General features: G+C 33.2%; 1 protein-coding gene across 3 annotated transcripts in view; it reads right to left on the reverse strand.

Annotated features, from left to right (window-relative positions):
- The window catches only part of ERBB4 (erb-b2 receptor tyrosine kinase 4), a 1,081,647-nt gene that overhangs the window by 674,326 nt on the left and 382,532 nt on the right, over nt 1-24,789 (reverse strand). For all 3 annotated transcript variants that reach the window (XM_063078433.1, XM_063078424.1, XM_063078415.1), the window contains exon 2: nt 9,745-9,896. In XM_063078433.1, coding sequence (XP_062934503.1) covers nt 9,745-9,896 — 152 coding nt within the window. The remainder of the gene's footprint in view (nt 1-9,744; nt 9,897-24,789) is intronic.

The following is a 24,789-nucleotide window of genomic DNA, read 5'->3' on the forward strand; positions in this document are numbered from 1 at the left end:
TGTAAAGTAATTTCAGTGTAATTTTTTTCCTGACTAGAAGAGTTATAAATAATTAAAGAATTCATTGTTATTGTTAAAAAATTTACCTATTTATTCATTTCACAAATATTTGCTGAGCAGCCACTATGTGATAGACACTGTGCTATATGCTAGAATTCTGCAGTGAACTAGAAATGGCCTTTGCCTAGTACATATTATTTGGGAGAGTAGACAGAAATTACAGATACTTAAATAATTGCTACTGTGAAAGAAGCGTAGGGAGCTATGAATGTAAGCAATGGGAGGAATTCAGTAAGAAATGGCAGTTAGTAATGTGTCTCTGAAGAACTGATTTATGATAGGCATCTAAAAGTTGAGTAGCGCTTAGCCAGGACAGGAATAAGTGTGTGTATCTATGTGTTGATGGGAAAAAGTTCTGAGAATGAAAGAAAGGGCAGTAGAGTTGGAGAGAGTTGAATACAGAAAGGAAGCTGGTTATGATTGAAAGGTGGCCAGTGAGTTTTAATGTCATTGGTGAGAGTGAGAAGATAAGGCTTATAGGCAGAGGCCAAATAACATAGAAACTCAAGAATTTTGGACTTTACCCTAAGAGGATGCAAAGTTTTAATAAGGAAAGTAGTATAATCCAGGTATATAATCTATATTTGCTTGTACTTCCCACCATTTTTCTTTCATGAATTCTTCCCATTCCCAGTGTTTTATTGATGCTCCATTGATTTCTTTGACTAATGCTTCCCAGTGCTTCCATGAAATGATGTCTTTTAGATTGTTTAGAAACAACCCTTACAAACTATGTAGAACCTTTGTACATTTTTAGCTATTGACTGCCTCTTAAAAACAACCAAGTGTTTGACTTGTAATTTCACCTCTAAAAATGCAAAAATTATTGTCAAGTCTTCAGAGTATGGCTCAGTAGTTTCTGGCTAAGGAGTCAGAAAAGAAAGGAAGAAGCCCAGTAGGGTTAGATAGAGTTGACCACCTCTTCTTGAGGGGCCAGATGCCAGGCACCATACTAGGCACTTTCATTCTTAGAAACAGATGTGGTGCCAAATTGTTTAAGAGGATTTATTTCAGCTTTCTATTACATACTCTGATTTTCAGGTAAAAATTTAATAGAAATGATTTTAAAGAGGCTTATGTTTACCTAAAAGAAAAAGACCTTATTTTTTACCATGTTCATTATATATTTTAGGATAATATTTTATAGTAAATGGGTTCAAATTAGGGATCAGGAGAAATAATTACAGTGTTTCTAAATGCAACAGTTTTTACATTTTATTTTTACACTTTTGATCTTTAAATTATACTCTGTGTGACCAAAGAGAGACCTTTAAAATTGATTTGGTCTCTTGCAAAATTGTTCACCAAGTTTAAGTCTGTCCGTTTTTTTTGGAAAGAAAACAATGTTTCATTTTAAGTCAGAGAAAAATAAAGCTTGCGAAAATATACATAGTTATAAATTTTGATAAACAGTTTTATTTGATTATATTTCAGTGATTGGTTTTCAAAATAAAAGACAGCCCATTGACAAAATGCTTATTGTTAGTCTTAAAAACTCACACAAATATTCTTTGTTCTCCATCTTTGAACCAAAGTCCTTACAGCTTACAAATACAAGAGGTGAAAAAAAATAACCTTTATAGACTGAATTCCCTGAGCAAAGAGTATCAAAGAATCATAGAGTGAAATGGGTTACTTGTTACTTGGATTCTTATCCATTTAAAGTTGACACAAGTCTATAAATTCATTATACTCGCATTTTAAGCCAAATTTAAATACCAGAACTCCCAGAGGTTTAAAGGAACACTTTGCATCCGCTCAGCATTCTAATAAATTCATTTTTAATTTAAGTACATTTACAAAAGGGGCATTTTTTTCTGGAAAGCGCATTGCAATTTGGGGGCTTACAAACTTTTTAAAAGCAGTTTCATTATTAATCATTTTTATTGGTAATAAATAATAATGTTATTTTTATTATTAAGTACTTTTACTTTTATAATATTCTCTTTAAAACATTATATAGTTTTAATATTCTATACTAATTTGATTCTTAATCCTAGAAAATAGTTGCTGATTTATATTTACATAATTTATATTTATAATATATGTATATATTTATATGTAGTAGAATTATAAATACTAATCTATTTCTCCTTTCTATCTTTCCTTCCAATACTCCTTCAAATATTTATTTTCCATTAAATGTATATCTTTATTATAGGTACTATTTTATTTTATTTTTAATACTCTTAAGACATAGAAAAAACTCTTGAATAGATTTTTATTTAATATTTTATTTAAATGATTAAGAAGAAAGTTTTGAAAATATTCTTATGTAACTTCCAAATAAAGAATATAGGCATGTTTACCTTTAGATTTATCTGTAGGATTACTGAAGAGCATCAGAATTTTGAGTCAATGTTTATTTTCAGACTAAATGGTTCTTAACCTCTGAGGGAAAAAAAATATTTTCCTAAGCCAAGTGTAAATTGCATAGCTTTTTCAAGTGCAATACAAGTTCCATGATTAGATTTAGTACAAAATCAAGTTTCAATTTAAAAGCCAGCTGTAAATACATACATACAAAATTGCATATGTATTATGTGTAACGGTCTTAGAAATAGCTTTCGGAAACTAGCAAAGATTTGAAAATTCCATTTAACCCAGAATGTCTGCTTTGGCCCAACTGAGATGTTACAATATTATTCTCTTTACTTCCTTTTCAGTATTCTTCATCTCACCCAGCTAATACATCATCTAAGTACAGCAAATATGGTACATTTCACCACAAAGGCAATTTTATATGAAATTCAAACAGAAACGGGAATTAAAGAAAAAGTTGGGGCACCCTGTCTTATTCTAATGCTTGTATACCTGACTGATATATTTCTTGAACATGCAGTTTCTTTGAATCTAATGATGAGTTTTTAAGTTTTTTGGATGTTGATCTTGGTAATTCTCTCTGGCCATCTGTCCCAATTAGTGACATGGAAGAAAAACTTAACTACTGTTCTCAATGAATAAATAGCTAAAGAGTACAAATACTGGATATGGTAATCTTATTTATCTGTCCATCATTTAACAGAATTACAAATATACCACTTTTCTATCTTACAAAGTTTTTCAAGAAAACAATTCAGGCTTGCACTCTCTTTCTATACAGTCCAATCAAAATGTGTGCACAGCTGAAATATATACAAGGGTATTTCAAGAAGTTTGTGGGAAAAATACAATCTTTCCATGAACTTTTTGAAGTACCTTCGCATGTTATATTGCAAAAACTTGCAGTATGTATCATCGTTTTGGTAAATGTGAGAATATCATACGTGTGGACTCACTTTATTATGCCATAGATGTTTCATTTAAATGTTGTTTTCCTCTTTGATTTTTAATGATTCTAAAATATGACTTTTCCCAACTTGATTCTAATCAATCTCTTCAATACAATCTCTCCCACACAAGTGGCATTTAATGAACTAAAAACAAAGATAGATAGGCAGTGGTAGCTAGTATTTAAGCAATATATTCAATAAACATTTTCTAACTCGAAGGAATAAGTACTTTGTAAGGTATTTATTTTTAAACACAAACATTTCACCAGAGGCATTTGCTAAATCATGCTGTATAGCGGATAGCTTAGTGCAGGCCTAGAGTTAAATGTGTGTGAAGAAGATATGGGAAGCAAACACAGTCCACTATAAAAAACACCCTCCATACTGTTGGATTTAATAGTCATCTGCTTCAAACTGCCAGAGGACAATGAAAAGTAGGCACTAAAGCTAGAAGAAGGCTGAAATGTAAATATTACAGAATTTTATATCGGGCCTAACTGGTTGCTCATTCTTACTGAAAACAAAGCTAAGAATAGGCCAAAGCATGGTTAGTTGTCGCGACTTGAAATTCGTTATTGCCAAGCATCGTTCCTGACTTTATTATAACAAAACCATGTTAATGAAGACAAGGTTTTAGGTTTCAGTAAGCCAGTTAGTGTCTTGTACTCTCTGAGTTACAGCTTTCTCTTGACTTCCTGCAAATGCTTGTCATTCGTCAGAAGAGAAATACATGTGAGAAGCAGAACGAAATAGTACAGGTCCTTGATCAGCACTGGAAAAGTGATGCAAATTTCATGTCCGATGGAGAGTGGCTGAAAAGCAAAATCCTCATGTATGAAGAATTCCATACACATCCTAATAAAAGAGGATGATGGTGACATAGCATTACAAAGTGCTAATTATTAACTAAAAGACAAAGGCTATATCTGAATTTAAGATTACTACATTTTCTTTGGTAGAGGAAAATAAACTATTTACATGATTCTATAAAGTTTTATTTTTAAAAATAGAAATTTTTAGATGGCATTATTTCTTGTATATTAAAAAAATCTACATAGCTCTGCCAAATATATAATAAAAGCAGATTATGTTTTTCAAAATGTTACATTCTCATAACAACATGTGTTTGTTATTCATTAACTGAGAGAAGATACCATTTTTTATCTTTTTGCTTTAAAAAAGTATACTTTCCAACTTTTTTCAAAGTAATTGCCTTTTGCTATCGGTAATAAAATATTAATGCTGCTATTTTAATATACATCTTGATGTATTAGTGTATTTTTATTCACATTTTAGTAATAAAAGACATGTGTAATTATTAAGATATATAAGGCTTCTAGACTATAGCATGCAGAGGTGCAATGAATTACTGTTATTGTTACTATCCCAGGGCCATTCCACTGCTGAATAAATTTATCTCTTCACAATCCTAACATGCACTATTTCCAAAACAATTTGCATATAACTAGATTTAAGCCACAGGTTAAAAATTATTACTTATTATAGGATGTATAAAGGTATTAACACTCTTTATATGTATACAGTCTACATTACGTATCACACTGCTTTACAGAAAGTTGAAACTTAATAGTCATTTACTTAAAGTGAATATATAAAACAAAGAAAATAAATTTAAGGTGTAGGAGCTGGTGGGTCAGACATCTTTTTAGAAGCACTGAGTTATTAAATGACAGCAGCGGCGAGGAAAACCAATGGAATGACAGAGAGAGTGATCCCAAAGAATTCTAATGATGGTAAAAGGTCTAATAGTTCATTCACATTGCCTACTGCATTTTGTCTTCTTTCAGAGTTCACAAAGTGTAAGACAATAGCACAAAATCTGTGATTTTTATGCCTTGCTGCTTTCTATTACATGTCTTAACCTTGTGATGGTGATAAAATATATAGTAAATAAGTCTTAGGGCTTTTTCCTAGCCAACTCCTTGGTGCCTTGGGGGTCACAGTCAACTGGATTTATTTTTCCCAAAAAGAAATGCAGAAACTGATGGTTACAAGGAAGCTGGATTGAAAGGTGTTTACAAAGATAAGCATCGACATTGCTGTCATGAAACCATCTTGAAAAGAATACATTTAAAAGTAATTCAATGAAATGTACCTAACAAAGATTAAGGAAAGTATCTCCAAAACATTACAGGGTTTTTGTTTTGTTTTTCAGATTATTTATAAGTACATCTTCAATCCAATTCCAAAAGCCCACTTTTGCTGTTCTTGAGATTTTGGGAGATATATGAATACTAGATGGGGCACTTTAGTTATAGTGAAAGGAAACAACCGTATGTAGTTTCAGGGGGAAACAAAGGAGGGGGGCACTATAAAGTTACTATAAAGTTCCAGTAGTATCTTTATGACCAAATGGCTGTGATGCAACCAATCTTCAGAAGCAAACTGGAACCTGGAAATGAATGGTTCCCCCATCAGTGATTTGGGGTAAAAGTTCTCTCTCTGTGTTCTTTATATCAATTTCAGTATGTTGGCTCCATTCTGAACGGCTCTCTATGATATTCAAACCACAGGATAGATAATGGATGTCTTCTGGTACCCAAGTGGGCAAGAATCTAACTCATACAGAAACTGAATGTTCTTGGCCACAATTCCAAATCCTCATGGGAAGGGATTCTGATTAACACAGCCTATGTCTTATTCCCACGCCCTGGCCTGTGGGTGGGGGGTCACAATGAAATAACATGTCTATGAAGAGAGAGTCATATTTTCATCTAGAGAACATATCATATATGAAATCAGGATCTATAATTTAAGAAAAATATTCATTCACTTGTCCATGCAATAAATACTTAATGAATTCCTGTTATATTTTAGGCACTCTTCTAGATTCTGACTATGCAGTCAGAGAACAAAGGTAAGCAGGGTACCTGGATAACCTGCCCTAATGAATCATAGAAGTTAGAGTGGTTTCATAAACAACACAACAACAAAAACAAATAAAAACACTACCATGTTGCTAGTTAGAGATGAAAATAAGGACAGAAAATCCTTTAATAATAAAAGTAACTCTAAGTTCTTAAACACAGAAATAAATACAGGATGAAATTTAAGATCACTATTTATGATGACTCTCTAAAACACATTATAGATGTGGGTCACTCTTAGAGGATGAGAAATTGTGAAAACCCTATAATAAATTGTTCAATGAATCACAGTTAAATAAATGTATATGAGGGCAACACAATCCATAGAATAGGTTAATGCAAGTTTACTACTCACTTATACAATTCAAAAGTTATAGGAAATGATGGTATAATGTAAAATAGCAAGTTTCTTTTATGGACTCTACTTATTATGATGTATCAATACGGGACAGATTATGTATTCTGGAGGGAAACTACTAAGAGTACAAATTAACCATAATGTGGTTTTCAGAAGGAATAAAATTTTATACTAAACAGAGAGCTTTTAGCATATTCTAAAGTATAATTTGATATAACGGGTCCTCCAGTACAGTGGCATTATGAAGATTTTGGCAAATAGTCCCTGTTTTCTGGCATTAGTAAGAAAAGTAGTTATAAGTAGTTTTGACACTGAACTCAACAAGAAAAAGAGAATGGCACATATAGAGTGCTCTGCCCTTGGCCCACTTCTTGATCTTACCCTTTTCAATCTCCCTTGATTATATTTTGTAATTTGTCACACTTGGATGCTGATATTGCTTAAATATCTATCTACAGTATAAGGCGGTCTACCCCTCCAATGTAATATTTTATTCCATCCCCAAACGTTCTTTTCATCCACAGTATACTATAGGTTCCTTGAGGGAAGGTACCACATGTGATTGATTTGCATGTATATGCCAAGTGTCTAAAACAGTACACACTAAGTACATGTGTATTAACTCTGACTTAGGGCCTTCCTTCTAAGCCTTAAGTTATGTTACTCCAATTTGAATTCCAACCCACTCACCTTGTGGGCTTTTATTCATTTTCTCACAATTCAATTCAAGTACCTCTTTGACAAAATCTTTCCTAAATCCTTCAGAATTAGCCATTCCCTTCTTTGCCCAGCATGCATGCCTAATATTAACACAAGACCATAGCTTCGTTATGATTCTGGATTCTTATTTTTGTATTAGCAACAATAAAATAAATGATTCACACACACACACACACACACATAATATACCCACATATACACTCACTCATATGCATCACTTATGCATTACACATTTGTAATCCTCTAAAAAATTGCAAGATTGTTGAAGTCAGGATAATAGATTATCTGCTATTGTATCCTCGGGCTAAAAAAAAATTTGTTGAATGAATTAATACATTTCATGATTAGAGAATATTATTTTCTAAAGGAACAAAAAGTATATTGAACAATGATGATGTTATCAGTAAGCAAAAAAAATCTATTAGAGTTATCGTTAAATACATATATGAAAATACAGATATGTACCTGGGTTAGTACAAAGTTTATATGAACTTTTAGAGATGCTACTTAGAAATAAACAATTACTTTTTAAAGAAACAGCTTATTTCTTGTTCCAGGTATAAATCATGGCCCTCCTTGTCTTATAATTTCCCAGATCTGTTCATTCTAATAACTTATCTTATTTTTTAGTTCAAAAAGATTCTTTAAAATATAGAATATCCAACAGTATATACCATATTGCTCAAACAACGATATGCTACTTCCATATTTCTAAAGGTTAAAAATTGACCAAAGTCTATTTTTGATAATTATTATTATTTTTTACCTTAGAGGTTAGGAATTATAAAAGATATAATGACATTTTTTATGTTACTCAATTTAAAGACCGTCATTGTAAAATATTCATGACTATTTTTGTTGCCAGTGAAATCTATTCCATGTATAGCAAACAAAGCAAAGCAAACATAAGAAGAAAAATCAAAGATTTTTGGATTGCATTTTTAAATTTTCTCATATAATTCTGATCTCATAGACTACCTAAACTATTTATTTTCCCTGCTTCAGAATTCAGCTTTCTCCATTAGTTTTTCTATTCTATGTCATTGAGTTTCTTGGCATATATTTTAGAATAGCTTGTATGTGTTTCCTTCCTGAAACAACAGTCTCCCCAAAAAAGTGTTAAGTTCTTTAAAGACTCTCTTATGCAAGTATTCAGGTAACTTTTATTATCTACTTTTGATAAACAAAGATGTTATAATTAAATATCTATTAATTAATTAATATTAATTTATTAATTAATTATCTATTTAACTATTAAAAAGTTTTGATACCTAACTTGTAGTGCCAGAGCTCCATCAACCAAGCTAAGGAAAGACCTTCATTCACTGTAATAGTCCTAGTATCAGAGTCATTTTTAAAATGGGTATCATAAGCTACATAGTGTTATCTATGTTTTGAGGTGGTTCATTTTATGAAGTTGTTACAGACTTTAAACATATTTATTACATTCAAAGAATTTAAATATCATTTTTTACCACTTATCTAAGTACAGAATTATTAAAATAATCATAGTTCTCTAAATAATTTACTATCAACTAAATAGCTTAGTGAATTAGTATTCAAAACATTTTCATCTCAATGTATACAAAACGGTGCTCCTGAGAAGTGTGTAAAGATTATTGAAAACAAGATCAAATATATTCTAGGGCTGCTATTATTTAAAATGTATCTTAATAATTCTTGCATAAAGAATAAATTCTTAGTTGTGCAAAAAACACATTGTCATCTCACTTTGTTGAAGTCCTTTCGAAGCTCAGATTTTCCTATACCTATTCCAGTTAAAGCAAAACTTAAAAAACTGTATTAACACTAAGAGCCCATTTAACAGAGTAAAAATAAGTGAGAGCCAAAAGAAAAGTTTTCAAAAAGACTAGTTGTCTCTGGGTAATTTTATATATACATATATGCATATATGTACATGCATTTATCAACCTATATAAGTACTTGTGCTTTTCCATGAGTCTGCTTTAAATAATTTATGTTTTAAAAACAGATGCCAGCTTTTTTTGATGACAGTATTAGTCTCCTTATGGTGATATGAAATAGTCTCTAAGGTCCAAAGTGACAGAAAAGGGGCAGAAAAGGAGATGATCGGCTAAAGTCACCAATTCTTATGTGATTGGTCCTCTGACCCTCCTAGTCCTCAGCCTGTCAGGAAAAGACTTGCTAGATGTCATGAACTACACCCTGCCAGAATCTTCTATCGATCTTAGGGCAACAGTGACTGTCCTAAACTTGAGGTGTCAGTCATTATGGCATCTGGCATCGTTACTCTTGTTCTTTTCCTGGCTGTGCTTCTGTCTCTCTAATCTTCTGCCTATAGTCACGGTCCCTGCCAGGCAGAAGAGAACAGCCACCAGGTTCAAGCAAGCAGGTGAGCCTGTCTGCATCAAGACTCCACCATCCACTCACAAAGCAGAGAAGAGAAAGGAAGGGCTAGCTTTACCCGCAGGAAGGAGAGGTCCCGGTTGTGCTCGATGCTGGTTATCTCCAGGTTGCCCATGACCACCTCACAGTTTTCATAGTATTTGCGCAAGGCTCGGTACTGCTGTTCCAGGTCAGAGAGAGAGCTCAGTTTATTCTCTGTTCCTGCGCACACTGTAAAGACAAGAAGTACATGTGAAGTTATATAACCTTTATATGACAAGCACAATGATAATACCTTCCTCAAAACTCTCTGTTCCACATCAGTCTAGCCCGATTCCCTGAGTTAAAATATTTCCAATGTCAGGAGGAGCCAGAGACCCACACATTGATAAATATCTTCACTTTTATATTCTTAAATTACATGTGCTAACCACAAAGAGTAAAAAGGCACAGATTCCACAGAAACATGGAGTAAAGAGATAAACTGAAAATAACCCCATTTCTGTGACCATAGAAAGCATGTAAATACATTTAACTTCATTTGACCATGACTTTCTTTAGGATTTATAATTTATTCTATTTTCTAATAGGGTAATTCTACACATTAAATAAATCCAAAGATAGTGAAAATAACACTTTTATTTTTTTAAATAATATTTATTTTCTATTGCAAAATAAACTGTTTTAATTGAGTAAATTTTCCATATAATTAAAACTTGTGCCTCTAACACCTCAAAAATCCTATCTTTTTAAAAACAAATGTTAAACAACTCAGACTGAAATATAAACATATGCTACAAACAAGATATATAACAAAATTTACCTTCTATTGATATCTACTGGGTCATCACTGTGTATATTCATGAGTGTTTTGAGATACAAGAACTAATAATAAATAATCTCAGTCTGCCATCTTGGGTGGGAGATTTTGAATCTGCTCATATTTGAACACATGAGGGTACACACATGTGTTTTTTTTGGTTTTTGTGTGTGTTGATATCTTTTCTGTCTTTTAGAAGTTAAATTTTTAATGTTACTTGTCATGGTTTGTGTACCTGTCTGTACACACTCTTTACCATTTAATATACCAACTCTGATCTTCAATAGACTAAAACACTATATTATGGATCTTGTAATAATTGATGGATCTTGGATGTGACTGGCACCATTTTACACACACTTAGCACAAAATGGCCACCAGCCTTTCCCGTATGAGAAACCTTGTGGTTTCTGAGAAATAGAAACTCCTCTACTTCCACATGGGTGCAACCTTCCACCTGATTGCATCAGCCAGCCTTATCTTCCCCACCAGCACCAAACCCCTCCCTGATTACATCAGCCTTCCCCACAGCCTATGTAAGCCCTCCCACCCCGACACTGGCTGCTGCCCTGCATTTTGAGTGCAGCCCAGCAGATTCTTTTCCTTTAATAAAGCTTGATCGGTACCTAGCATTTCGGCTCACTTTCTTTCAATAATATAATGTAAAGTTAAAAAAAGGATTGTAAATGATTTTTTTTTTTTTTTGAGTAAGTTACATAATACACACTGAATTTAAGGCAAGATACAAAGTGTAAACTTCAAAGGCACTGTGAACAGAGCTGTGTAACAAAGTAAGTTATGATGCCTGATTTGGGGTTCAAGGGAATGGGTTTCTGTAGAAGAAGGAAAAAAAACTCTAGATGGGTATATCTTTATATTTAGGAGCACATAAAAGTCTGCTTTTGCATATGAACACTTCAAAAATACCAAAACTCTTAATCCAAATGTCTTGAAGAATAGTATAGATCTTTAACCACAGAGGATGCTCACAAAACAAAAAAATCCTACAAACTTCTGTAGTCTGATATCAAAAGTTTATCAAACGATATATGCTCTAGAAATATTCTATTATGAGTGTACCCCTAAAAGATATGTCAAAGTTCTAACCTCCCCTCCCATACCTGTGAATGTGACTTTATTTGGACATAGGGTCTTTGTAGATATTGTCAAGTTAAAATGAAGTCCTTAGGGTGGGCCCTAATTTAATATGAATGATGTCCTTTTATAAAGCAGAAAACACCACATGAATGCAAAGACACCCAGGGAGAAAGGCAAAGAAAGAGTGGAGTGAAGCACCTATGAGCCAAGGAATGTCAAGGATTGGCAGCCACCACCAGCAGCCAGCGAGGGGCAAAGAAAGATTCTACCTAGAGACTCACAGAAAGAGTATGATGGTGCTGAGACCTTGATTTTGGACTTCTAATCTCCAGAACTCTGAGAGAATAAATTGCTGTTGTTTAAGCCACCCAGTCTGTGGTACTTTGTTACAGCAGCCCTAGGAAAGCAACACATAATCATTAGACTGTTTCTCTCTGAAATCTCACATTTAAATACATATTAAAAGTCACTTTCCCTCTCTCTAGGGTCCTATCAGCTTATCATCTCCAAGTCACTCTCTCCCATCTCCCTCCTGAGTACCAAGTCCCTCATACACCACGCTGGAATTCATTTGTTGTCTTTGAGAACACAGATTTAGTAGAGTGATATGGATGGATGCTATGCCAAAGACTTCAAGAATTCCCAATATCCATTTTCATCTTCCTTCATAATAATAAACAGCACAATTTATGGGCATGTGGCCAACCAAAATAAAGATTACATGTCTCTCTTCCCCTTGGAGGTAAGTTTGGCCAGGGGACTAAGTACTGACATGTATGACACCTTCCCAGAACTTTATTTAAAACATGGTTGCAAGATGACTGCCAGGAATGCAGATGTAGTGGCTGAAACTTGAACCACCATAGTGGACCATAAGAATGAGGAACACACCCTAGGGGTGGCTGAGAAATGAGCTAAAAGGAAGCCAGATTTTCAAACAATTGATGTTTTACATTGTCATATTATCATTAACATCAAAATAATGGTGAATATTGGTCCTGACTGCTAAAACATTACATTAATGTTATATTAGGAAGGATTAGATCTAGTTTAAGTTATATGCTTTTGACCTTAAGTAATTTTAACTATTATGCCAGGTTATTCAAATTTGTTTGATCATATGAACATTTTACTGGTTCAATGGAAGCTTTCCTTATTATTAAAACTAACACTCAGGAAAAAATGAATTCCTATTAATCATACAATAATATTTAACATAAGCAGGAGAACAAGGAACAATTGATTCGTGTGCATACTTTTTTATTAGTCAAGATCAAAATCCAGGAGTTTTTTTCTTTCATTATACATTAGAGGCGCTCTTGGAAAAACCTTTAATCCATGATCTTTATTTTATTGCTCCCAGAAAATTTATAACAAAATCATTATAAACTTGTAAATTGTCTGCTGAGGAAAGGTACTATTATATGGGTTTATGAAATATAGATTTTAATGATTTTAAATTCCAATAAGTACAAACTTATATTTTAATACAATTTATGGGGATAATTAAGCATCCATTAATAAATGTGCTGCATCATTTAGAAAATATATTCAGTGTCACATTGCAACTTATATACAACTTATGTAGTACAAGTTTCTTTCCATTGGAAATACTAATAAAACACATACTTTAATATCAATATATAAAAATCAATACGTAATAATCTAAATGAAAAGGTTTACAAAATACTTTGCATATCCGAGCTTTTCTAAAGAAGCTTAAACAAATTTTGAGAGATAGATCTCTTAGGATAACTGCGATACTTGGGTATTTTTGCATGTTTCCCATCCTACATATGAAAAAAAGAATTATATACTATGAAATCATTTGAATCTGGATAGTTTTAAGGTCATGGTAAGTTTCAATGTGGTTATTCATCCAAATGTTCTCTACAGTCTAAATATTTAGAATTTTGTTTAAACTTCTCATAATGAATATATGCTACCCTATATTGCAATAATCTGTTCATATAAAATACAAAAGTGTGTAAACACATGAAAGACAGTTGCAATATATTAATCATTATTTTGTATCTGCTGAGCTATATTGCACAGTGCTCTGAAAGAAATTATCATTAAATAACATTCATGTAATTGACATCAAACAATTATAACTGGTATTCTTGTAATGACCCTCAACTCAAAAAAAGTTTCCATTGCTTGATAAATGATCAGTTGTTGTTTGTACATACTTTATTTTAAAAAATTGGAATAAGTATGTTTAGAATAAACAGAAAATCTGATTAATCAGAAAACTCTATTTGCCAAATATTCTATTCTGGAAATTTTACCATACACTATTCAATTTAGAAATATTTTTGTATCAATAAGGCTTTCCTTTATATTTATGCTTGATTCAAACCACCTTGGATCAATAGTATATTCATCCTAACTTTTATCTTGAAAAACAGATTTGATTTTAAAATAACTAGCTTGGATAGATGCATAAAAATCACTCGTAGTTCTCTTCATGAAGTCTTCACCAAGTGCCTCACAACTCCTATTTGTAAATCGATTTTACAATCAGGCAATGTATACAAGACAACGCTTTAAACAATCAAGTTTCATTGATTTCACAAGGCTGTTTATCAAAACAGAATTGAAAAATCTTCTTCACAAGCCAAGATGAGTTTAAAAAAATTTACTCCCTTTTGCCAAACTCTATTATAAAGTCCTTAAACTATACGCTTACAATAGTTGAAGCTTCAAACAATCCTAACTTTATATGTGCTTCCTAGAGTTCTCATTCCAAATGTAACTACAAGAATAAAGCTGTATATGAGGCCTTTATAAAATCACCAATTATTCTATTTAGTATAGATTCAGTTACAAATGTAAGGGCCGAGCCGTGGCGCACTCGGTAGAGTGCTGTGCTGGGAGCGCGGCGACGCTCCCGCCGCGGGTTCGGATCCTATGTAGGAATGACCGGTGCACTCACTGGCTGAGTGCCGGTCACGAAAAAGACAAAAAAAAAAAAATGTAGCTATACTTGCAAATATAGGCCTTTCATGTTTCTTGACTTAAGATTTACATCCAACAGCAAGTTTATTATCCAACCACATAATCCTCATTCAGTAAAAAGATCAAGAATCAGGAGTTTGCAGAAATATAAAAAGGTTAGTTAAAATTACTCATTTGATACATGTGGAAAATATATTAGAAGTAAAATGAAGAAACATGAACAATATCCATATTAATACTAAAATTCAATTATTGCTTCCAGGCTTGTAATGGCTGGGAAGCCAGCACTCCATTTTCTTACAGAGGAATGATAGTAAGAGAAAAAATAAAGAATGAAATCAAATTTTTGCCCAACTCTCAGCTCGAATGCCAACTGTAAGCTATCAATTAAGAAATGAATATTTATTTAGCATCGACTGTTCACCTAGGATTACAGAAAAATATTTATGGTTAACAATTTCCAAGGTCTTCTGTAAGGGCTCATGGAGTTGTACAAAACCCATAGCGAGCAAAGCAGTGAGCAGTATATAGAAGCCATGTACATATTGCATGTTGCTAACTCAGGGACTGCCTGCATAAAAAAAATTTGGTAAACTGATACAAAATCTTTAATTTTTCTATACGATTTAACACTAAAAATATGTTTTCCTTTCAGAAATATTAGCATTATAAATATGCTTTAGATTAATGTACGTTGTTGGACTTTTAAAAATCTAGAGCTCTAGTTAACCTCAAAACATAAAATATTTAAAGAGCATGTAAGAAGCAGCAAATATTTTCAGTGACTATTACTGAGTGCTATTATAATTATGCAGAGATGGCAAGTTTTTCAGCTCTATGTTCAAAATATCTCCTAAAATGGGGCCAATTTCGCCACTTTCACTGCTATAGTCATTTAATCCAAGCCACTGCTATCTCTTCTCTGGATTTAGGCAGTTCCTCTTAACTGATGTCCAGGATTTCCTGCTTGCGCCCATTAATTCGTTCTCTACATGGAGACCAGAATAATCTTCTCTAAAAACATAAATTGTTATGTCACTCCCCTACTAAAAACACTCCTTGACTTCTAATCATACTTACTATAAAATCCAAACTTTTTACCATAGCTTGAAAGAATCTGTGTCTTTTTTCAAGTGTCACCCTCTTAGAAAAGCCTCCCTGGACCACCTTATTTAAACAGTTACCAGGTTCCCATACATCATATCCACCAGGAGACACAACAATGATTTTATTCAACTGGAAGTGAAGACTGCTACCAAGCCACATCGGGCTCCTCATGCCCCTGAATTAACAGGCAAAGAAGGATGTTACTAAGATGTCTGGAGTAATTGATCCTGATTACCAAAGGAGAATTTGATGACTACTTCACAGTGGAGGGAAGGAAGAGTATGTCTATCATACAGGAGTCCCCTTAGGGCATCTCTTAGTATTACCACGCCTTGTGATTAAGGTCAATGGAAAACTACAACAATCCAGTCCAAGCGGAACTACTAATGAACCCAGTCCCTTCAGGAATGAAGGTTTAGGTCATCCCACCAGCAAAAGAACCATAACTAACTGAGATGTTTGCTGAAGGCAAAGGGAAAATGAAATGAATAGTAAAAGAAGATCATTATAAATATCAACTATGACCATGTGATCAGTTACAGAAAAGGAGGACCATAATTTTTATGAGAATTTTCCTATTTTGTCATGTGTGTGTGTGTGTGTGTATCTTTTCCTCTCTTATTCCCTTATTATGTATTATAGTATTACTTTATATCATAATATTCAAATATTATTAATTTACATCATAGAATTTAAGGTACAGGATATCAATGAGAAGAGCAAAAATCACAAAAGGACTTTACCTTCTTTTCTGCGGAAGGGGTTAGTGCGCTTTCAGTTGTATGCACAATAATTGTATCATGTTAGGTGGAATTACGACCTTGTTATTGTTTTTATTTGGAGCTTGAGTACTTCCTGAGGAGATGTGTATGGGTGCCAAGTTGACAAGGGATGAGCTTGTGATGGTTAATTTTATACTGGGCCACACGATGCCCAGATAGCTGATTAAACATTATTTTTGCGTGTGTCCATAAGGGTGTTTCCAAAAGAGAGTAGCATTGAATTGGTGAACTGAGTAGAGCAGATCTCCCTCGTCAGTGTGGGGGGGCATCATCCATTCTACTAATGCCCCAAATAGAACCAAAAGGCAGAAGAAGGCTGCATTTGCTCTCAGCCTGAGTGTTTGAGCTGGGACATTGATCTTCAGCCCTCAGCGCTCCTGTTTCTCAGGCCTTCAGACCTAGACTGGAATCTATACCATCAGCTTGCTACCTCTCAGGCCTTTGAACTACACCACCAGATTTCCTGGGTCTTCAGCTTGCAGACAACAAATTGTGGGGCTTCTCAGCCTCCATAATTGCATGAGCCAATACTGTATAATAAGCTTTTAATAAATCTCTCTCTCTCTCTCTCACTCTCTCGCTCTGTGTGTGTGTGTGTGTGTGTGTGTGTGTGTGTGTGTATATACACTGTGTATTTTAAGCCCATCTTGTCAACATGGCACACATACATATCACCTTAATCTGTACCAAATCTCCAAATAAAGACAATAACAAGGTCATAATTACACCTAACATGATACAACTATTGTGCATATAATCAAAAACACACTAACCCCTTCTGAAGAAAAGAATGTAAAGTCTGTAATGTTTGCTTTTCTTCTTGATATCTTGTAACTTAAATCCTCTTGGGTTTGTTTCTCTGGAGAATCTTGACTCACACAACCCTGTTAATTCATTCTCCACCCAAAGGCCAGAGTGATGTCTTAAAAACATCAATTGTTGATATCATTTCCTTACTGAAAACACCTCTTTGCTTCTATTATGGATTGAATTGTGTTCCCCCCGCCTCCCAAATTTTAATGTGTTGGAGGCTTGGTTTGCACTGTGTCAGTGTTAAGAGGGTGGGAAATCCTATTATGATAATTGAAAGATGGGTCCTTGAAGACATGATTAGATTGTGAGGATCATGCCCAAGTAAATGGATTAATCCATTGGTGGTTTAATGGTGATCATGGGCATGGTTCTGAGAGCTTTAAAAGGAGAAAGGCTCAAGAGTTAGCTCTCTCTCTGCTTTGTCATTCTTACTGTGCGATACCCCGTGTTGCTGGAGACACCACCAAAGAAGGCCCTCTCCATAAGTGTTCCCTGGACTTTGGACTTCCCATTCTTTGAATTGTAAGCAATAAACGTCATTTTCTTACGAATTACCCAGTTCCAGATATTTTGTTATAAGCAACAGAAATGGACTAATATAGCTTCTAATTACAATTACTGTAAAATCTAAACTGTTTATAATAGCTTATAAGAATTTGTATTCAAGTCTTTGCTCAAAATGTCGCTCTTTCAGAAAAGCCTTCTTTGACCACCTTACCTAAAGTAGAGATCAGTTTCCCATACATTAAGCTTTGTCTTCTTTTCCTTCATTATTTTTGTTTTATTGCTATCTTAAAATAGCATTCACTTGTTTACTTTTTTATTACATGTCTCTACATTGGAATGCAAGCCCCATAGGAGACAGGCCCTTTGTCTGCTCAGCACTAGAAGAGCAGGCACATAGTAGACTCTTAGTCAGTATTTGTAGAATAAATAAAGGGACTTTGGAGTCACTGAGAACCAGAATAGAGCCAGGATCAAATGCTGGTTTCTCTATTTGTAAAAGCTGAATGAACTTGGCAAGTCATTTCACCACCTTGGATCTCAATTTCCATATCTACAAAGTGGGGTTTCACACTATTATTTAAAAAACCCAGTTTAGATGTTATGAGCACAGCACTTCTAAGATAACTTTTTTTTTTTTTTTTCAATTAATAGACATAGCAGCCATTCCTATATTTTTCCTAACTTTCATGCAAATACTTCCCTTGGCTCAGTATACATTTTTATAACGTTATATATTCTAGAGTTCCACTTTTCTAGGGTTTTTATTTCAGACTTCAGTGTTGAATTTTGTCATGTACTTTTTTTCCCTTTTTGAAAAGATTTTCTTTTTTAACTTCTTAGGGTGAATTATTAATGAAATGCAAATATGGAAACATCCTTGTATTTCTGAATGAACTGCACTTAGTAATTATGCATTAGTACATTAATATACATGGGGATTTTATTGTTCTTATTTATTTGTAATTTTTTTAATATTAAAAATACCTATCAATGTTTTAAAATATTTTTATTAGATGTCATTAGGCCCAAAATGATAAATAACTGAATAATAAATATATATTGGGTTTATATTAATAAATAAATATAAACTGGGTTTATATTTCAGAAATTTTGTTTTCTATATACTTATCTTTGAATGTATTAAGAAAAGAAAAATATTAATACCAAAATAGAAAATGTGTTTCATTATTTACATTACATGAAACTATAAATATTTTTCGGTGTAAAAGTTGGCATCCTTTTTTTCTTAAAAAAAAAGAGGCCCTATAATATGTTCTCTGAATTTGTATCTTCTACCACTGTTTTACTGACTCCCAAAGTGATAAAACATGAAACTACAGAAATTAACTAAAACATTTTCTAAACAACCCTTGAGCTGAGTGAAAAGGACATTTGACACCAAAGTCCTTCACTAATAAGAGTTGTAGCTAGGGAAGACATAGGCATTCTATACCACAGATGAATAAAAGGCAAGTCCACAGACTATGTATATGGCCATATGCTAATCTATCTAAAATTGAATTGATCTGTATTTTACCTCTTCTGTTTACTTACAATAGTCTGTAAATGCCCTCAAACATTCTTAAAATGCTAAATTATATTCCTAAAGGAAATAACCTCATAATTGGAGACAATCACAAAAAATGATAGATATAAAAAGTATACAGGATTGCCTCCAAACTATGAATATGTTTTTGAGTATTCTACCATAATCTAGTCTTCCCAATATAAAATGTTACCCTTGTAGTGTCTAATTTTTTTCAATTTTATATTCCAAAGACTTTGTAAAATTAAAACAATTGCAAATGATTCTCAGTGCATTATATGGAATATCAACAACTGACTTATAACTGCTTATATATAGTTTTAGTTCCTGCTCTTTATTACTTTCTTGCCTTTAAATATTTTTTTCTTAGTTTATCTCATAAAGTTCCTATGTTTAAAGTAGAAAAACATAATAGCAAAACTTTACTGATTTAGAAATCATATTTCTTTAATCTATACTTGTATGAAATAATATTCTCCCTGCCACTATCTTGCCACATTCCCTCTCTGCTCTTTTTCACCTCCCTCATCCTCCACACAAGTCCCTCTTATTTACTTTGTAATATTTTGTTTTCTCTGGAAGTGCTAGGTCCTTAACTTTAATGTAGGTACCGGACTTGACAAGCAATTAAAGCAAACAATTTCCACTCATCAAGGTTTGCCAAATTAGTCATCTGCCATCTGCCCCATCATCTGGCTCTCCTTGAGGTCTTGCTGTGAATCTGGATGCACTTTCTCAGATTAAGAGGGACAGTGCAATCCTCCAAGCTGGTGAAATGCCAGTGGGAGCTAAGTATGCAAACATTAGCAAACATCTTTCTTCCCTAGATTATCAGGCCTGCAACCATCCCCTTGTGGGTAATAAAAACTAGCCTGATTGTGCTGCCTTATCACTCTGAGACCTTTGCCATTCACTGTAATTAAAGTGGCAGTGTGTGAAATATTTTGTTCCTGTCCCAAGTATTTCAAAGAAGGAATTAGACTAGGTGTTCTTAACATGATACTATGTTCACATATCAAGGCTGGTTTCTTAAGCATTGTTAAAGACACACATTAAGAATTGGACCATGGCCTTTCTGGTGCACTGGTTTCAGAGAGAGACCTCCGTTTTCATTCTTTTCATCAGCAAATGCTTACTTGGCTGACAACATGCAGAAGGCGCTTTCTAGGGACATTCAATCAATCTGTACCAGTAATGCGCAAAATTGAGAAATAGGAAGAGTGAAACACAATACTGCTGTCAGCCCATGTTGCTTTCTAATGCCCTTCTTCCATTAAGGAATCCTCCAACCCAAGGCTGCTTAAAACAATGGGTGCCTTATGAAAATGCAGTAAGGTACCCCTCTTGTGGAGAAAATAAACCCCATGCCAGGGCACATGGCTCAGCCATCAGAAGATGGGCTACATTTTATCCTCATCAGTCCCCTAGTCCATGTGCCTGTTTACAGTGATGAGTTCCTGCAAGTGTAAACAGAAACCCTAGTCCACCCCACTGTCCTGGGTTATACATTGGAACCTAGTCATTCGGGGTAAAGTTGTGTCTAAAAAAGTAACGTGCCTTCAGATCCAAAGAAAAATCTGTTATGTTAGACAGGGTGAGAAGAAGGGGTGGGGCAGACAACATTTCTGACTGAAGAACCTTTACAGTATTTTCAGATCATCAATATGAGAGAGTACCTTTTAACAAAGTTTTCCAGGATGTTTTAGAAGCCAATTCTTCATCACATTACCTTTTTAAAAGAGAAACAAAAAGCACCACCTGATATAAATATAGACTTAATCATAGAATATATTGCATCCTAACTTATTTTAAATTGTTTTCTTCATAGCCCCAACTCTACTTTTCTAAAAACCAGATTCTATAATCTCCAGTAGGTTGGTCCCCCTAAAACAGATTCAGACGAGTAGTGGATGGTTATTTTTAGATAAGGCTTCCAAGTAAAATCACAATCACAATCGATTTCCAAGTAGTAACTGTAATTGGGTGTTTGATAAGGAGATCGCCACCACTAAGGCAGTATCTGCCATGCATTCATTTATTCAACAAATGTTAATTGGGTGTCTTAGTCCATTCTGTGTTGCTATAACAGAATACTTGAGACGAAATCATTTAGAAAGAAAAGAGGTTTATTTGGCTCATGATTCTGGAGGCAGGAAAGTCCAAGAGGCATGACACCTTTGCTCAGCTTCAGGTGAGGGCTTTCTGCTGCATCATAAGATCGCAGAAGGTTAAAGGGGAAGCAGATACATGCAAAGGAGCCAAACACAAAGCAGGTCCTCACTTCTAGTAAGACCTCGCTAGTGCACAGGAATGACACCAAGCCACTTGTAGGTGGATCCCCCATCACTCAAATACACTTCCCCTGGGCCCCACCTCCCAATACTGCCCCACTGGCAGTTAAACTTCATCATGAGTTTTGGCAGGGACAGACCACATCCAAACATAGCATTGGGTAACCACAATATATCAGGCTCCGGGCTAAGTGTGAAAGGAATAATAAATAAGATCTATGTCTCAAATTTTTTACATTTTACATTCTAATAGAAATCCTATGTAAAATTTTTTAGAAATAATAATATCGTATAAATTTAGTTATGCTGCTATTAAAGATAAATAATGTTTTTTGTTGACTTTGATTAACTATCGCTGAACAAGATTCACAATCAAAGTCAAAATTCATCTTACCCACAATAAAATAAGAAGCCAAAGCCCACCCACACACAAAATAGACATCATTTTGTATTATAATAGGAGACATCACTTGTGAGAAGCAATTTTCTGGGTGGCCTTTCTCTGGAACAGTAGTAAATGTTGTTACCAATCTATTCAGCAGCCTCTACATCTGAAGAAATATTGTACTGCACAAAAGCTTTATTCAGTTAGCAAGGTTTGTGCACGCGTATATCTTCCTACCTCCTAGGTCTGTGTCTACATTCCTAGGATCTCATTTACTTGTCAGAAAGGATAAGGAGAAATTGTTCTGACACAGACAGGATAGATATATGTTTTCCAAAACTATTTATGCCTTTTAAGGCTGATTTTCAATAAAGCCCCCATTCTAAATTACATAATAACTATATGATTGAACATGTTGTGTGTTTGATTTTGGTTTTAGACCTTTTTGTTCATTTTCTTTAACTCAGAAATTTGATGTTACAGTTTTGGGATATTACCAAGACATTGCATTGCTTATATTACTAGAAACGTCCCTATTCACTACACCCTCTGGGTACCAGACACTACATGTACAGTCATTTTATGTGGAATGTTTTCCCATGAAAATTTTACTAATCTTTGAATTTAAAAATGTGATATCCTACTTGGGGCTTTATTATAATGGAGCAGCAAATATCAAAATCTATAAAAAGTGATTGAAAACCTTTTAATGGAATCCATATCATTTAATAAAACAAAAGGCCATAGTAATATTTAACAAATTTCTTTTTATTATTGGACATAAATTCAGAAATATCTTTTATATTTAAGAGCAATACTTTAAAAATGGGATATAATATTTTCTGCATACTGATAACACCCTTGAACTTTTTTTGTGTGGTTTTGTCAAAAGTATTTAGGCATTGATAAAAATAAATACTAACATGCATTACAAACTTTCTTAATTTATTTTATCTAAGACAATTTGGCAATACATGTATTAACAATACTTTTATTGACATTAAACATATCTATCACTAACACTGATAGAAGTTCAGTAACATCATGCTGAATTTTAAAAGTAAAGAATTGTTTATAATTTCCTTTCTTTGTGTAAGTCGTGGCTAGTAACAAGAAAGAAAAGTTAACTTGCATTGTTATTTTTAATTTAATGTGAATCTTTGAGATTCTATGCAAATAAACATAATTTTTCTCCACTGCATAAATAAAACTAAATTATTTATATATTTTGTAGGTGACAAGGTTCATGCATGCAAAAAATACTTCTAGAAGGTAAATAAAATTTTTAAACTAAATCACATAGTTTACCTAGAGATACAGGTAGAAATGGAAACATACACTAACTACTATTTTTAATCCTGTCACAGCACAAATCTGATCAAGTTTTAAAAGTTGAAGCATACTTTTTCTGAACGTGATTCATTTTCAGTTCCTGACACAAAAATATTATGTACTTTATGATAAATTATACAAATAAATATCTTTTTGTTATAGTATATTGGTTTCTACCGACATTTTTTGCCAGGATAATATAGAATCAGTTCTCTGTTACAGTCTTTGCAAACTTTCATTTTTTCAGATGTATTTGTCACCTAATTATAACTGGTAACGAAGACAATGCAAATCAAATAATGCCATAGAATCTGCTTTTTAAATATATTAACTTTTTGAGAGCAAGTCTCACGCAGTTGTATCACTTTTATTGTTATAGTTTCACAAAATGAAGTAATAACCCTTAATACAACCAATTATTTTCCAAAGACATCTTTTAAGAATATATTGGTGCATGTATGTGCAATATAAATAAAAATATTAGCTGGGAAGGAAATACAATGATATGTTAAAAATGGTTTTCACTGATCAAGAGTTCCAGGTAATATTTTGTTGTTATTGTTGTTTATCTGTAATATCTAAATGTATACAAGTTGTAAGTTTTTGTATGTAAACAGTAAATTTTAATTTTGAAAAGAATTTTTTTTTTAATTTTAAGATAGGAAAGATAGAGAACCATTCTACACTATGTTTTATAGGAATTTCTTTATTGGAATGTATATGCTAACCCAAATTATAGACACTTTTCATAATCTTGTAATTTTATAAAACTTTGAAGTTTTATATGAAAAAAATCATTTATCTAGTTTTTTTAATTTAATGTCTTGAGAAACTTTATTTTAAACATCTGAAAGAAAGGTATTAAAGAATATTCCTATAAAAATAGAGTGTGAGGTTCACCTAGTAACCTATAAAGAAAAGTTCAAAAACTAACCTATTTTCCACCTAAGTAGAATAGGAAAAATAACAGTGTTTCTGTGTGTGTGTTTCTTTCTTTTTTTTTGGTATCCTAGTTTCTATATACACTATAGGTTCTTTTTTAGTTCATGCTATTTGATAAACAAAATTGTGTAATATTGTTATCAATTTATCAATAATTTATCTCTTCTAATTTTATATTTTAAATTATATTACTATGATTTTTAAAATATTAAATTGTATTATTATTACTATTAGTTGTCCTTCCCACCTGCATATTAGTGGTGCCAGAAATTCTTCTAAGTGCTTTATATGCACATTGCCATTTAATCCTCATAGCAATCGTGTTAGGCATATATTATTATAATCTCTTTTTCACAGATGAGGAAACTGAGATGAGGAAATAATGTAACTAGAGAATAAATTAGTGGAAAAGTTAAGAGTAAAAATCAGTTCTGATTTCATGCATAGTTCTCACTCAAAAGCACAGCACTGGTTAACTGTCTACAAATACTTGTTTTGGGCTCAACAGTACTATATTTTAATCAAGTAAAAATGCCCATA

Source organism: Cynocephalus volans, chromosome 1 (genome assembly GCF_027409185.1).
Source record: "Cynocephalus volans isolate mCynVol1 chromosome 1, mCynVol1.pri, whole genome shotgun sequence".
NCBI classification, from domain to species: Eukaryota; Metazoa; Chordata; class Mammalia; order Dermoptera; family Cynocephalidae; genus Cynocephalus; species Cynocephalus volans.